We start from the raw sequence: 12,973 nt of genomic DNA, 5'->3' as shown, positions 1-12,973 counted from the left end.
CGTGCTTCATAGGAGGTTTTTTTTTTTTGATGCTAAGTGATTGAGATTTAGGAAGGTAAAAAATGTGAATGACGCGAGATAGCTTGATGTTCTTTGAGTGCCCCCTCATGATTCCTCCTCCTTCTCCTCTTCCTCTTTGATTCTCCTTTTTATGGTTTTTGCATGATAGAGATGCATCTCTTTTGCTTAATAAATCATGAATTTCTACCATACATTTGAAAGGGTTCAAGAGGCTTTAGCTTTACATTGAATAGAGGATTGTGACAGACTTAGCTTAGTTGGAAAATTATAAAGTAAAAGCAGTCTTTTTTGAAAAGTTAAAGATTAGGTGAGAGCATTCAATGTAATGGACGACAGCTTGTATTAACAGTGACAATTGAGAGAAAATTAAAAAAGAAGAAGAATGAATTTTTTAAAAATTTAATTTAATTGCTATTTAAATACAAAGAAAGACGTCGTTAAGTCATTGTTAAGGGTATTTTTTTGCAGCCAGTACATATGTCATGATTTAATAAATTGGTAGTTAGACTGAGGTTGTTCTACTTCTAGGAGTCAAGTCCAGAATGGGTCACACTACTTGGCATGCTATAGTTGCGTTTCCCCCTTAGCAAACGAAACAACATTATAAGTATTTGAATAATGTATGAGGGTATTTTCCATTATAAAATAAGTAATGATTTAAAATATTCATAATATAAAGAGAGTGAAAATAATAGTGCTTAATTAAGACTTATCATGTATTTTTTTGGGGCTGCCTTTGTAATAAAAAAGCAATATAAATAAAATTCAACAATGAAGGAAAGTTTAGTCTGCCAAATCATTTTGCGGTGGCATTATGCTATATATAATGTGCTGTTGTGATATTCTGCTACAGTACAGGAAGGCATTTAGTAGTGTCAATTCAAACATAACGAAGATATTTGTTGCATTATATGAGTTGTCTAGCGGCGTTTTGTGGGACATTATGTAGCATATGGGTTTGTGAGCACTTATTCTCACCAGTCCACATAAATGAAGGCTGCAGTAAAACATTCAAGTTAGCCGAACCATGAACTTGGTACATGGAAGCTTTTGCTAAAGCTCCGAAAAAAGTAACATATTGCATAGTGAGATAGTGAGATCTAGTGCGTGCGTGCTTCATAGGAGGTTTTTTTTTTTTGATGCTAAGTGATTGAGATTTAGGAAGGTAAAAAATGTGAATGACGCGAGATAGCTTGATGTTCTTTGAGTGCCCCCTCATGATTCCTCCTCCTTCTCCTCTTCCTCTTTGATTCTCCTTTTTATGGTTTTTGCATGATAGAGATGCATCTCTTTTGCTTAATAAATCATGAATTTCTACCATACATTTGAAAGGGTTCAAGAGGCTTTAGCTTTACATTGAATAGAGGATTGTGACAGACTTAGCTTAGTTGGAAAATTATAAAGTAAAAGCAGTCTTTTTTGAAAAGTTAAAGATTAGGTGAGAGCATTCAATGTAATGGACGACAGCTTGTATTAACAGTGACAATTGAGAGAAAATTAAAAGAAAATGCCATGCACACAACAAAATGGAGTCAAACTCTTAGTTCAATGTGTTCCAAGCTAACACATTATCCTAGGGGATAGCACCATATTATGGCTTTTACCAAAATCACTTCCTGACCTCCCAAACTAATTCTCTCCTTGCTACATTCTTCAAATTGTCCATGGGCTTGGGCCATGGGTTAGAAAGATTGGATGTTAGCTTTGTGGGCATGATGCCCTTATTTGCAAAAGGATGTGTAACATGGGCTTTGTAGTTTGTGGCTGGCTAGCTGACTATGGTTATTGGGCCTTCAAACCTTAATTTATAATATGCTGAAAAAAAAATGGTCACATCAGTAATTATCTTAGAACTTAAATTATCTAAATAAAATGTTTTAGGTTTCATCCTATGTCTAGTGATGATCATCCATGACCCAAAAACACATTAATCTTAAGGAGTTTCTATAGGTGCAGTGCGGGAAATATGATAGTTGGGGACATGGAGCCTCGGAAGAAAGAGAACCTGTCCCTTTGGAGTGCCCAATGCGACCATAAGCATAACATAGAGATGTCAGATTCTCAGAGGTGATGGATTGCCAAAAGGAGACCATTACAAGATGAATCTTCTCCCCATTTCATCTAGAATTTGAAGATGAAAACATTCTATAGGAAGATCATACAACCCAATCAAAACCCCCAAGGTTGAAAGTTGAAACACTATGGTCATGTCGTCAACAAACCAGGATACATTTTGATTCCAAATCAAAACATTTATCCATTTTAAGGATCACATATGTTGTCAAATTAAGTACACACCCTTGTGGGTTGTTGAGGCTTCAAAAGCTCCAATTACCAAAAAAAGGGGTTCATATATTGCTGTATGCAAGTGGTTCGAGTTATATAGCCTTGTAGGTCACTTGTTAATCCTACCCAGCGTGTGGGGTCTAAGAATTGTAACTCAACCAGATCAGAAGCTGGACTAACTTCTACTACAATATCTGAAGATTCATATCAAGATACACTGATGGGACACTGGAGAGGATATAATTTTGTATGCTTTACAGAGATGAATTTTTTACGTGGAACTTATCATCTGAAGGGTTCAACCGGTGCAGACTCTTCAAGAAATGCAGCAGCCGCAAAACATTCAGCGGCTTCTTGTGATGCCGATGTAGTACTCATGGCTTTATAAAGTAAGCCAAGATTATACCATGCAGAATGATTCATTCTGTCAAGCCGTAATGCGTTCATCAAGAAGCTTCGCACAGCTGGATATGATTGACTACCGAGCTCTCTGAGAATCACGGCTGTGGAGATCAAGCTTGGGACATGGGTGGGATCTATTTCCAAAGCAGCTCCAAAAGCTCTTAGAGCTTCTTTATAGAGGCACTTTGCTTCATATAGTACACCTGTAAAATCAACGAATTTCTAATCCCTTCTATCAGAGGTTCCAGTTGAATACCAATAAACATTCTAGTTTCAACCACACAAAAGAATGTTCAAATAAGCTTTTTCTTTCCCAGTTTCAGATTCTGGGGAGCCTACAGCTATTTTCCAATTGAAACTATATACTTTAAAACACGAGGCAGAATGAAAAGGTATAAATTGGCAAGCCCTACAAGTCAGTGAAGTTGTTGTACAACTGAACCAAACTCCAGCAATCAAGCAGCAAAAAGAAAAAGAAAAAAAATTAACTTCTAGCTTTATATTCAAAATTAAAACCAACACCAATTCTAGCAGAAAGTGAAATACATGTAGGCCAATAATTCACACTTCCAGAAACAATAGCATCAGTCAGTTAGAGACTAGAGGTTCAAGTTTAGTACAATAAATTTAAGAGCTACAACTAAAACAAGATATACCAGTAACAATTGGGTCCAACTTAACCCTTTTTTCATAACCTTCTTCTTTCTTGATTTCCAGTAGAAACAACCAACTATATCATTTTTTCAATACTTTCTGCAAAGCTGAAGTTGCTATGTGTTAACAACTATGAGAAAAAAGGTTCAATTGGACCACTAATAAAGATTTTACCCAAAAAAATGCCATCTAGAATATCAAGGATTTCTTCTGACCAAAACAAAATATATCAAGACACTAAATAAAAATAAATAAAAAATAAAAACAGAGAAATGACATAAATACCTGTGGTATAACATCTAGAAGCAGAGTAAGAACAGATGGCCTTAGATTTGGAAAGACAAATTTCAGCATCATGCCACTGTAACAGGCTTATGTAGACAGAAGCAAGATCATGCCATACTTCCAGTTCCAAACTCTTAGCAGTTCTGCTGCTCTGTCATAAATATTGCAAAACAGGTAACTAGCTGGAAAACATTTTATCTGTGACAAAAGATTTCCAGGAAAGGTAAAGATAAAGAGACACAAAAAAAGAAAAAAAAGAAAAAGGAAACACTTTTTGGTAATGTTTTGCATATCAGAAAATGGAACTGTAATTGTCCCCATAATCTCAGTGACTCAGGTTCAAAGCAAGAAGATTATCCATTATTCTGACTTTAAAATGCTATTATGTTACATACAGGGTTAAATTTATAAAAAGTGCATTTATCTCATTGTGACACTAGTTCTTCAATGATATAACTTGACAACATTAAAGTCAGTGTTAAACAGCATGAACCCACTTCTAATATTCTTTCCCAACAGAATAGCACCTTGTTAAAATTGTCTCCCAGAAAGATAATCACTTGCAGACACTCAATCAGTAATCATTCCATCTCTCTATCGAGGAGCACTCACTTTCAGAATACCAGCAAGTGTAAACCTCTCACTTGTTGCATAATCAATGACTAGTTCATGACTAATATAAATTTCAAAAACCATCTCTAGATCTGGTTTTAGTAAGTATCAAATTCTTCCAATTCTAGAACTAATTATGATTCTTCTGTAAGCAAGAATCCAATTTAACATGTACAGATTCAAAGAAAAAGATCATAAGAGAACTATGTGAAAATATTTTGGAGGTTATAAATGGAAAAACCATTTACAAACCTTGAGAAGCTTCTTCCCAGAACCAAAGCTTTTACGCTGAATGTGAAGAACAGCAAGAAGCTGAGTATATGTTTCAATGGCACCTTTTAACCGACCCTGAGCAATTTGAAGTTTAGCTTTGGTCTGCAACAGTTCTCCCTGATCCCATTTTCCAGTCTGATCCAGTGCAGCATTAATAACAGTTTCAGCCTCCATAAACCGTTTCTGAGCTGATAATATCCGGGCCAACAATAACCACCCTTTGATATTAGACCCAGCTTCCAGTTTTAGCAAGCGCTTTGCATAACGAACTGCAGTATCCAACTTCCTCTGCTCAGCATTTTCTAAGCTAAGATGGTAAAGAATATTGGGGTCACTCATTCTAGTAATTCTCCCAGCAGTTTCCAGGGACTGAGCTGCCTCAGATTGTCTTGTGACCTTCTCTGAATCCGAAACAGCTAATTTAGAATGTGCTGAAAGTGAGACACCCAATAAACATCTGGCAGTACTTTCCAATTGATTGCATCCAACATCCAAACTTTCAAGGGCTCTGCAAGCAAAACTTGTACCTTCTTCTGCAAGATCAGGGTTTTCCCCACAAATCTTTGAGGCCATTAATAAAGCTGGAACACATTTTGGATCCACATTTCTACTCAACAGTTTTCTAAGTAAATTCAAAGCAACCAAGTCCTCCCCTGCTCCATAATAACAGAAAGCCAAAGTACTGTACCTTTCTTTCCAGTCAATTAATCCAGGAAGCAATTCTTCCAGCTGATTAGCTAGAGCCCTCAAATCCCCTGCCACAGATAGAGCAAACGAAAGATGGTCCAGGATTGATGGATCCCACTCAATTCTCTTGAGAGTAACTTTCCTTAGTAGTATCATTAGCAGAAGTATAGCCTCTTCTATATTGTTTCTGGGTACAAATGAACTGCCCATTTGGGAGCGGAGATTTGGGGGGCTTGCTTCACTTCCGCAGTACAGAAGAAAGATGGCGAACTCTTTTTGGATTTTAGCTGTAGTTACTGCATCAAGATTCCAATTAAGGAGGAGTGCCTGCCGGTATGACAAGATTGCTTCATGTGGAGAATCAGCAAGTTTCCATAATTCTGGAAGCAACTCAACAGCCTTGTTTAGAGTCTCCTGCAATTTACAGTCACCACCAAAGTTTTCAGGCAAGCCTTCTGGTAATGAAGATTCAACTATGTCCAAGATAACGTTGCAAGATTGAGCAGCTTCTGCAAGAATGATTGGAAATAAAAATTAGCTATGCAATTATTTTCTTATTGCTATAGCAGCTCAGGAATTATTTTTATTTATTTAAAAAAAATTTACAATGAAAAATCATGGGGGCTATCCCTATTGCTGTTTGCATGGCCAGATTTTCTTAAATAGCAAGACTCCAAAATGAGTTGTAATATATAAGGACAGTACCAGGAATCTTTTGGTGAAGGCAGGCTGGAATGATATTTAATTTAAGTTTTCTAAGAGAAACAGGAAAAACTAAAAACAAAAGCAATCCGTGGATTAAGAATATGTGAAAATAATAACTTACAATTTTGATGAATTTAGAAAGCAAACAGCAACAATGCATCAGCAGAAAGTAAATACCTTTAAACCACTTATCAAAAATAAATACCTTTAAACCTCCCAAGACCCTGCAACGATTTTGCTTTGAGAAAGATTGCTTCCAAGAGTAAGCTGACAGCGTGTATAGACATTGGTGGGGGAGCAAAATTTTGAGAATGTCTCTTACGATGTTCTCTTTTAGCAAGGGTAATTTTTATCTTGGGAGTCACTGCAGCAATATCTATTCCTTCAAATACATGTAGAGCAGCTTCTATGTTTCCTTTCTGATATTCATATCTTCCTAATAATGCTCTTGCTTCCTGCATATGCAGACAACTTGCTCTTAAAAACCAGTACAAATGATCATAAAAAGGTGCAGAGGTATGTACATGTGAAAACATGATGATCTACAATCTAAAAGCAGCAATGGCCTTTAATTAGAGCAATCAAGTATGATCCATTAAGCTTTGTTGAGGATTTTGTTAATGTAATTGTTACCAAAAAATATAGGCTTGTTGAGGTGATATCATAATTTCATCTTAAAACAAAAACGGATGCTTGTAGAGATAGGTCTGGATCATTCTGACTCTTAACTAAATACATCCAAGTTAAATATCATTGAAAACCAACGTACCTCAGAGTGAGTTTGCTAATATTAATTTATATTCAATACGAATTCCCAAGGATTTTAGTTATAGATTTTGAAAATCAAACACTGCTTCTAAGGCTCATTATATATAAGATTATATATCCAGCCAGAACTAAATTAGAAACAGAAAAATTATTACTCGAGAGACAAACAGACTTTAATGCTACCAACCTCATAGTTCAAACAACCACTCTCACGCAGAGATGATTCTGCTTCTTCTATATTCCCAGTATCCAGCTTCTTTCCAACCTCACTAGCTTTCGAAGAACAACCACTATCTGAACGATCCTTGGTTGTAAGGGATTCTGATGAAGGAACCATTTCATCTACTGCTCCGAACTGTTTGCCGGAGCAGAGACACTTCATTATCTTCCCGAATTTCCGCCTAATTTCAACCTTCCGCCGCCTTCCAATCCTATGCTTACTTCTCATATTGCCTCAAATTCCAATATCTGCAATCACCAACACCACCAACAACAGTAACTCAATAACCTTTATATGTAATTACAAAATACAACCAATTCACAAAGCTGACTAAACTGTCGCATTATCATGATCAATCAGACCAATTCTCATACACTAAAAGTTCACACTTTGCACAAGACTAATATGACAATCAAAATTTCCAACAACCCAATTCAAAACATGGTGCAAATGAACTGGAAACTAAATTCCAACACAAGAAAACAGATAGGCATCAAAATTCACATTCAATCAAAAATAAAAGCAATACACAAGTATAGCAAAATTTGAGCCTAACACGTAAATTTACCATTAAAAACCTCAAATTACCTGCTAAAAACGAAAAAAAACCCACCAATATTTCTCAAACCCCACTTGAAAAAACCAAATAGAATTATCCAAATTAAGCCCAACCCAAATATAACCTCCAAAAAGTAATTAAAAAAAACGCCGCAAACTACTAATAATAACAATTTCCACATGACTCACCAAATTTAATACCACGAAACTGATAACACAATTAGACCCATCAAAGCAAATAAATAAATTGAACCCAACAGATTAAAAAAAAAAAAATTCCAAAAGCACTCACCTTTTGTTTTTCCAAAAAGAAAAAAAGCAGAGGCTCCACAAGCCATGAAAATTAACACCCATTTACTCAAATTTCTGTTCAAATCAAAGGCTTTTACTTTGAATCAATCAGAGCATCCCAATGCTTTAAGTACCTTTCTTTATTTTTTAGCTTTTGAATACTTTGGAAACAGAGGAATAGAGTTTGAACTGTGAATCGTAAAGAACAAGATTTTTTTTTATTTGTTCTTTTTTTGGTTTGGGGGGTTAAGAAAGTGAAACAGAGGAATTAGTAATTACAGTAAAGAAGTGTGGGGTTTTTTGGGAAAGAAAAATATTCTTTTGGTGGGACCCAGTTGTGTAATTTTCTCTCTCTCACACACACACACACAGCGGCTGAGGTTATTTTTTCTGCCACGTGGAATGTATTGTCATGCTCTCTGTGCTGTCGTTAAACGGTTATTAACTACACTGTCGGATTCATCAATGGAATTTTTTTTTCTTTTTTTTCTTATTAATTTTTTTTAGAATTTATTTTTATTATTATTATTTTTTTATAGGAAAGGAAATTGTGAAATGCTCAAAAGAGAACAAATTACATAAAGGAGAAAAGAATATTGCATGTGCATATGTCACACTTTGAAAAAAGCAAAATGACTGAATGAGGAAAAAGTTTTTTTTTTTTTTTAAATAATAATAATTCTCTAAGCTTGGGGAAAAATAAAAGATTAGAGTGTCATCTTTCTTTTTCTTTTTTTCTTTTTTAATATTATGTTCATTATATTTTCACAATAAATATTATGTGACAGGTTATTATTGATGGATAAAAAAGTGATTTTACTTATAAATTCAAATCAAAACTAATAAAAATTTGCTCATTTGTTATGAAAATATTGTATATGTAGCAGTTCTCTTCTTTTTTCTCTCTCTTTTTCTCATTCTAAGATTTAGAAAATCATATACATACTTTTGATGTGGGACTCCAAAGACCAAAGGATGCTGTGTAAAAGCCAAAGGCTCTAAATCAGTACATCCGAGGAACCCACAATAAAATAACTAGTGATACACTACTCCTTCGCTTCAGAGTTTATAAGGCAGAAAGCAGGAGAAGATTCATTCAATGTGGGACTCCAAAAGATGCTGTGTAAAAGCCAAAGGCTCTAAATCAGTACATTTGAGGAACCCACGTATATCTACTTGAATTTTTTTTTTTTTTTAAAAAAAAAAAAAAAGAGTATCTACCAATTTCATAATGCATTTTATTTTGAAATACTATGGGAGTTTTTTTATAAATTTTTTTATTGAGAGAGAGAGAGGGAGGCATGTGATGTTATTAGTGAACACAATAATTTTTTTTAGAAAAGGATAAATTTAGATATGATTTCTTTAAGTGTTGTAGGGTAGATTTCTTTAAAAAAAATTAAATACATAATTGTCTTGAATTTAAATTTTTTTTTTTAAAAAAAAAAAGCATGATTTGTGCTTTATTGGTCATTATAGTCATGAGTTTGAATTTAGTTAAGAAAACTAAGATACAATAACTAAGGAACTGTATCTAAATTTTTCCCTATTATAAAATAAAATAAAGTAATCCTAATAAAGAATACCCTCTCACATGTTAAGTATAAATGCTTGTAAGGTGTAAGGGGACAAGATAAGGGTTCAAGTTTCTAAGAATGAGTTTTGCGTCGCAGGCGTGCACACACACACATATATTCTACCAATCATAATTTGTCACACATCTTCTTCTTTTTTTTTTTAATTAAATAGCTAAATTTTAAAATATAAATAAAGATATGATATACTGATTTTATATTTTATAATAAAGATTGTGACTTGAGAGTTGTTAGAATTTTTTTAAATAAAAATGGTAATTGATGGGGACCAAATATAAACTAAAAGTTGTCACTTTCAACGGTGAGCTATTGCCTAACCTGTTACAGGACCGTGTGATCCTAGATGTCCCGTTAGCCTTTCTTGGTCCTAACATGTTAGGATATGAATATTAAATATTGATTTTTTTTTTTTTGGTAAAAAAAAGGGGAGAGATGGTCAATATGGCTTCCATACCTGGACGTGATCATAGTAGTACTCTACCCACTCTCGGGCAAGACCTTATACTCCTAGTTTTTTGTGAGAAACTCACTTATTTTTTAAATCAACCTTTGGGATGAAGATGGGATATGAAGAGCACCAATACACGACTAGTTATTGAGGCTCAAATCTAAGACTTGAAATTTGTTGGCCCAGTATCTTACCAATTAGGCCACCTGAATGTTAGTATTAAATATTTATTTGGTTGTTTATGAAAATATAAAAATAAAAAAGTATATATATATAGAAATTAACGGTTGTCCTATGAGTATTTGTTTATGATATATTTTTAGAAACTTTTTATGAGAAAAAAAAAAAAGGAATTAATTGTTTTAAGTTTTAACAAATTTTTATATTTCCATTAAGATCAATGTCAAAAATTTTAAAAAATAGTTTATTAACAATTGCCTTAAGAACACTTGTTTAAGACTCACACACATACACAGAGTTGGGTTCAAGTTATACTTGATATAACTCTAAGCAATGTTACACTATTATATAATTCATATTTTGAAAATCTTACCGTTGAATTACATGTTTTATATGTTCTTAAAATTCATGCCAATTTTCATGTCAAGTGAATGTTATTTACTACTCAATCTATAAACTCATCTTTTATGCATTATTTTAAATTACAAAAACTTGAATTTAAACAATTGATTGATAACATGGTTATTAATATTTAATCACCTTGAAATTTTGCAAACATAGAGAATATACGAAAATAATGTAATCTAACGGTAGATTTGTCAAAATTTATAATTAATTAAAAAATATTGAGTCATGTAATATTACTTAAAGTTGCACTAGATGTAACTTTAATAAAAAATAATAATAAAAAAAAGAGGAGAGAGATTGTGCTTCAGTTTCTTTCTAGTAGCTGACAAAAAGTAGAATTAAGTTTTTTTATCAATCTTTGTTGTTTTTCACATAATGTTAATACATTTTATGGAAAAATGAGGTAGATTCAAGATTTCTTTGTTGATACTTATAGTAAAAAGTGTTTAGGTCATAGAATTAAGGAACTTCGAATATGGTATTTCATATTTGTTGAAGTTGGAATTTTTAGTCCCAACATTTAGGCTAGGAAAAAATCTAGTGCCACAAATAATTACATAATTTCTTTGTCACAATTGTGATGTAGTAGAGTATATTTGATGAAAAAAGAATAGTGAGTCTATGTATAAGTAATAGGTAACTACTTCTAATTTGTCATGTTAAAGTTATGACAAAAAATTATGGAATAAATTGCAGCTCTAGAACTAGATGTATGTGTCGTGACTTGTATCTTGTCTATTTGCAAGTGATGTTTTGTATGTACTCTTTATATATACTAGTGTGTAAACTCATGTATATACACGAATACAATTAAAAACAATTAGAATTACTCGATTCAAATTATATACTTTTTTTTAGAAGATATTCAAATTATATATGATATTAGTTTACACATTTTTTTAAACCATACATTTTTAAAATTTGTAATAGTTTCTCATTATTTATTATATATAATTTAGAATTTAATTGGATTTAGACTCTTCAATTTGTACCCAATTTTCCACTTGCCACCAAAAAAAAAAAAAAAATGGACACATGGTGCAAATTTGACTTCAATTTAGAATCTAATTGGATTTGGACTCTTCGATTTTTATACTCAACTGGCTTGTAACTCCTTGAATATGCATGGATATACTGAAAAGATATACATTAAAATGCATAGTATAATTCTTACATATATAATTTAAATATTATTGATAGTCATTCTTATATATTTTTTAACTTTTTAAAAAGTCTTTGTAAGGACTCAATTTGTAACGATCTCAAACTGGTATTGGGTTCGTACGTTAAAGGCCCAAACAATAAAATTTGTAGAGCGTAGGTGTTCAAGAACTAGGTTAACTTTAAAAGAAAAACAATTCAACCTCACGTTTATAGATGGATTAGCACCGATATGACAATTAGTTTTTCTTTGGAACAGGTACAGTTCTTTGGTTTCTAAGCTTTTTTCCTGAGTGTTCTTTGTTTCCTTTTTTTGTTCCGATCCTTTTCCTCAATGCATTCTTTCACGTTATATACTGCCCTCTTCATATCATCTTCACCACACACATGTAAGTGGAGTTCAGGGGATTTCTTTCTATCCCATCTAACACATTCTGGAACCTCCTACTAGCAGCTATAAGGCTGCTTCATCACTGTTCAGGCATCACTTCCACATTAATGCGGCCAGAGAGTTGGTTGAGAGGCAATTAATGCGGAGGCAGCTGTTGTAATAGATATTTGTTGGCCTTCTCTTTCTTGCCCTTGGTCCCTTATCCCACTCCTAGTGGTGACGTAGCTCCGAAGTACGTTTGTAACAAGGTGACGTTCTGGTCGTCCTCAGACTCGTACTGCCGAGAAGGATTTTGTCCTCGGACGAATATTGAACTTACCTTTCGTGATATTTACTCTTCCTTTCGTTTGGTTACTCCCACAACCTGATATGGGCCTCCTCGGACATCTTTACGTCCTCGGATGGGCCGCAAGCCCAATTAACTTGACTTTAATAATTTTAGTGACTAAGTGGCCCCCACAGTCTTATAAGAATATTATTAGGTAAAAAATGCATATTGCCCATTTAAAAAAAAAAAATTATATTCATTAATTCTAGACTCTTTGGTTTTTATATGCAACTAGTCGCTAACCCGTGCGATGCACGGGAAAGCTACCAATTTTTTCCAAATGATGTGACATTAGCTATTGGAATTCAGCATCGATTCTCTGGTAGCACATTCTTATTTTTCAATTTCATTTATTTGATGTCTTCCACTAAATATTCAATGCATTCATTATATTTAAAAAACATTGAAGTTTAGATATTGTTTTTGAATTCCTCTTGATTTTAAAGACACAACTATTGAATCTCAACAACATACCAATGCAAATATTAATTAGTTAAAATTCAAAATAAATTATTTAAACATGATAAGTTACAATTCAAATTGAGTCTCATGAGTTTTTTAAATGTAAAGAGAATACTACAATATTTAGAAATTAAATGTATATAGACAAACAGTTAACGCTATACTAAAAGAAATCCTCAAATAACTAAATATAAGAGTTTAATTCCTCTATATTTCAATTTAAAACCAAATTGTGCAT

General features: G+C 33.2%; 1 protein-coding gene across 3 annotated transcripts; it reads right to left on the bottom strand.

The window, feature by feature from the left end:
• Window positions 1-2,229: 2,229 nt before the first annotated feature.
• On the bottom strand, window positions 2,230-8,005 carry LOC115960173 (protein NPGR2). 3 transcript variants are annotated; one of them, XM_031078932.1, is made up of 6 exons: window positions 7,764-8,005; window positions 6,881-7,161; window positions 6,131-6,380; window positions 4,513-5,729; window positions 3,649-3,799; window positions 2,230-2,912 (listed from the first exon to the last, which is right to left on the bottom strand). In XM_031078932.1, the coding sequence occupies exons 2-6, from the start codon at window positions 7,139-7,141 to the stop codon at window positions 2,593-2,595; spliced, it is 2,199 nt and encodes a 732-aa protein (XP_030934792.1). In that variant the 5' UTR covers window positions 7,142-7,161; window positions 7,764-8,005; the 3' UTR covers window positions 2,230-2,592. The 3 variants fall into 3 exon arrangements, with proteins under 3 accessions (XP_030934792.1, XP_030934793.1, XP_030934794.1); XM_031078933.1 differs by lacking the exon at window positions 7,764-8,005 and adding an exon at window positions 7,502-7,525; XM_031078934.1 differs by lacking the exon at window positions 2,230-2,912 and having other exon boundaries at window positions 3,653-3,846.
• Between the last annotated feature and the right edge of the window lie 4,968 nt (window positions 8,006-12,973).

The sequence above is a fragment of the Quercus lobata genome, chromosome 9, assembly GCF_001633185.2.
Source record: "Quercus lobata isolate SW786 chromosome 9, ValleyOak3.0 Primary Assembly, whole genome shotgun sequence".
Classification (NCBI taxonomy): Eukaryota; Viridiplantae; Streptophyta; class Magnoliopsida; order Fagales; family Fagaceae; genus Quercus; species Quercus lobata.
The sequence above is the reverse complement of the archived record's forward strand: the minus strand, read 5'-3'. Positions and strand labels throughout refer to the sequence as shown.

Coding starts and splice junctions, on each gene's coding strand:
- LOC115960173 (XM_031078932.1), bottom strand. CDS start 7,141: ATGAGAAGTAAGCATAGGATTGGAAGGCGGCGGAAGGTTGAAATTAGG. Junction 6,381..6,880: donor GTGGTTGTTTGAACTATGAG/GTTGGTAGCATT, acceptor CTGCATATGCAG/GAAGCAAGAGCATTATTAGG. Junction 3,800..4,512: donor CTGGGAAGAAGCTTCTCAAG/GTTTGTAAATGG, acceptor TATTTATGACAG/AGCAGCAGAACTGCTAAGAG.